This window comes from Charadrius vociferus, unplaced genomic scaffold (genome assembly GCF_000708025.1).
Source record: "Charadrius vociferus isolate BGI_N301 unplaced genomic scaffold, ASM70802v2 scaffold1036, whole genome shotgun sequence".
NCBI classification, from domain to species: Eukaryota; Metazoa; Chordata; class Aves; order Charadriiformes; family Charadriidae; genus Charadrius; species Charadrius vociferus.
In genome coordinates, this window is record NW_009648816.1 from 66,130 (window position 1) to 68,862 (window position 2,733).

At 61.3% G+C, this 2,733-nt stretch overlaps 1 protein-coding gene across 1 annotated transcript in view; it reads left to right on the forward strand.

Moving 5' to 3' along the window:
* Window positions 1-2,733, forward strand: part of MROH1 (maestro heat-like repeat family member 1) — a 76,419-nt gene that overhangs the window by 65,381 nt on the left and 8,305 nt on the right. The window contains exon 36 of the mRNA XM_009886846.1: window positions 1,075-1,221. Coding sequence (XP_009885148.1) covers window positions 1,075-1,221 — 147 coding nt within the window. The remainder of the gene's footprint in view (window positions 1-1,074; window positions 1,222-2,733) is intronic.

Sequence of the window (2,733 nt, forward strand, 5' to 3'; positions counted from 1 at the left end):
TGGGGGCTCTGGGTGCCGTGGGGATGCTCCCGGAGCTGCAGGGGCTCTGGGTGCCATGGGGGCTCTGGGTAATGCAGGGCTCTGGGTGCCATGGGGATGCTCCCAGAGCTAAGGGGGCTCTGGGTAATGCAGGGCTCTGGGTGCCATGGGGATGCTCCCAGAGCTAAGGGGGCTCTGGGTGCCGTGGGGGCTCTGGGTGCCATGAGGACTCTGGGTGCTGCTTGGGGTGCTCCCAGGGCTGCAGGGGCTCTGGGTCCCATGGAGGCTCTGGGCGCTGCTGGGGATGCTCCTGGGCCACAGGAGCTCTGGGTGATGTGGGGGCTCTGGGCGCTGCTGGGGATGCTCCTGGGCCACAGGAGCTCTGGGTGCTGCGGGGGCTCTGGGTGCTGCGGGGGCTCTGGGTGCTGCTGGGGATGCTTGCCGGGCCGTGAGGGCTTTGAGTGCTGCTGGGGATGCTCCTGGGCCGCAGGAGCTCTGGGTGATGTGGGGGCTCTGGGTGCTGCTGGGGATGCTCCTGGGCCGCAGGAGCTCTGGGTGCCGCGGGGGCTCTGGGTGCTGCAGGGGCTCTGGGTGCCACAGGTGCCCCTGCGCTCCTCTGGAAGAGCCGCTGGCAGTGCTGCTGGCCCCTCCGCAGCCCGGGGGATGCGCTTTGGCCCTCCATCCCTGTAAATCTCAACCTCTTTGTACCCCACCGCATCTGACCCACCCAGCGATCTCAGGGGTGAGGATTTAGCTTTTGTGTAGGTTTTATGGGTTTCTCCCGGCTGTCGGTGCTCGTCCGGGCTTCCCGCTTCTTCCCAACTTCGGGTGCTCGGTTTTCTTGATTTACACGTTACAAATTATTGCAGGTTCCTCAAATCCAAGTGCCTGTGTGGGGGTGTGGGGGCTGGGGGCTCCCCCAGCCCTATCTCTGGGTGGGGTGGATATGGAGTGAGGGCCTGAGGGGAGCAAGCCAAGCCTGCCGGGGCTCTTCCCTCACCTGAAGAAATAGGAGCATCTAAACCACAGCCATCGTCTCCCTCGGGCTCCGCGGGACCCCTGTTCTGTCAATGCTGAGGCTCTCTTCTGCTTTAGCTTCTCAACAGTAACGTGGTGAATGACCTGATCCTGCTGGAGACCATGATGGATAACATGATGGGGAGGCAGAAGGACACCTGCACGTTGGTGCGGATGCTGGCACTGCGAGGACTCGGCAACATCGCCTCTGGCTCACCGGAAAAGGTGAGGAGGAACTCAGCGCTGCTCAGCCCAAGAGTCCTGGCTGGGGCTGGGTGGGAGAAGGCAGCACGTAGGCACCGGGAAATGCTGCTTCTCAAACGTGGGACAGTTGGCCACCTCCTCGCCCTGGTGATGGCACCTCCAAAAGGTGGTGTGGCCTCCAGAGGAGGCCACCAAGATGCTGCGAGGACTGGAACCCCTCTGCTGGGAGGACAGGCTGGGAGAGTTGGGAGTGTTCAGCCTAGTTCAGTCTAGTTGAAGACACCCCTGCCCATGGCAGGGGGTTGGACTAGATAATGGAAATGGCTTCAAGTTGCGCCAAAGGAAGTTTAGATTGGACATTAGGAAGAATTTCTTTACAAAAGGGTCATCAGGCCTTTACCCAGGGGCAGTGGTGGAGTCCCCATCCCTGGAGGTATTGAAGGGTCGTGTAGATATAGTGCTCAGGGACATGGTTTAGTGGTGGGCTTGGCAGTGTTGGGTTAATGATTGGACTGGATGATCTTACAGGTCTTTTCCAATCTAAGAGATTCTGTGATCTTTAAGGTCCCTTCCCACCCAAACCATTCCATGATTCGATGCTTCTCACTGCTTTAGGAGACCCCTGGGTAAGAGCCTGGCGCTGGAGGAAAGCCTGGCATCCCTGGGGGGAGCCTGACTGGCCCGAACAAGCCGGGTCACCTGTGGGGCTGTGCCCGCAGGCAGCAGCGTCGTGCCTGTGCGAGAGGTTCCAGCCCATTGCTCTCTGCTGCTGCTCTGGGGGGGGTTGTCCATCGATAAATGGATCGTTAAAAGCAAAGTGATGCCCTGTCCCGATGGTGGGGTTCAGGCAGGCAAGAGTCAGTGCCCCCACTCCCCGAAGCGCTGCAGTTGGAGTACCGTGGCCCATGGGGTGGCACACGGGGAGGGCAGGCGCAGGGTGCTCTGCTCTCGCCGCGCTTCGCAGTGAGGGTGCGCAGGGGTGGCTGGTCCCCACCAGGCTCCAGATGCAGCGTGCAGCCGGGAAGTGACAGCTTAAACCCCCTTTCCATGCCGGGAGAGGAGCCGGTACCGAGGTGTGGGAGCATCGGGCTGCCGCCCCGACCCCGCAGCTCTCCGTACCGGATGGCTGATGGGCAGAAGTGCGGGGTCCTGGCCAGCCGTGCTTGGCTTGTGGCAAGGCCAAGCCCCAGGAAGTGGTCACAGGTGGGCCAGCACCAAAACAGACAATACGCTATCGTAATCTGCCACTAAAATATAAGCAGCTACTAAAAGTACCATTCTGCTGGCGTAGCCCCGTCAGAGATGCTGCTCCGGTGCTCTGGGCTGTGTGAGCCAGAGCAGTGCCTCGGGGAAGGAAGAAATCAGTAGTGCGGGCAGCACAGCCCTGCGGGGATCATCGAATCAGAGACTGGTTTGGGTGGGAAGGGGTGCTAAGATCATCGAGACACCCCCTGCCCTGGGCAGGGACACCTCCCACCAGCCCACGTTGCTCAGAGCCCCGTCCAACCTGGCCTTGAACACCTCCAGGGATGG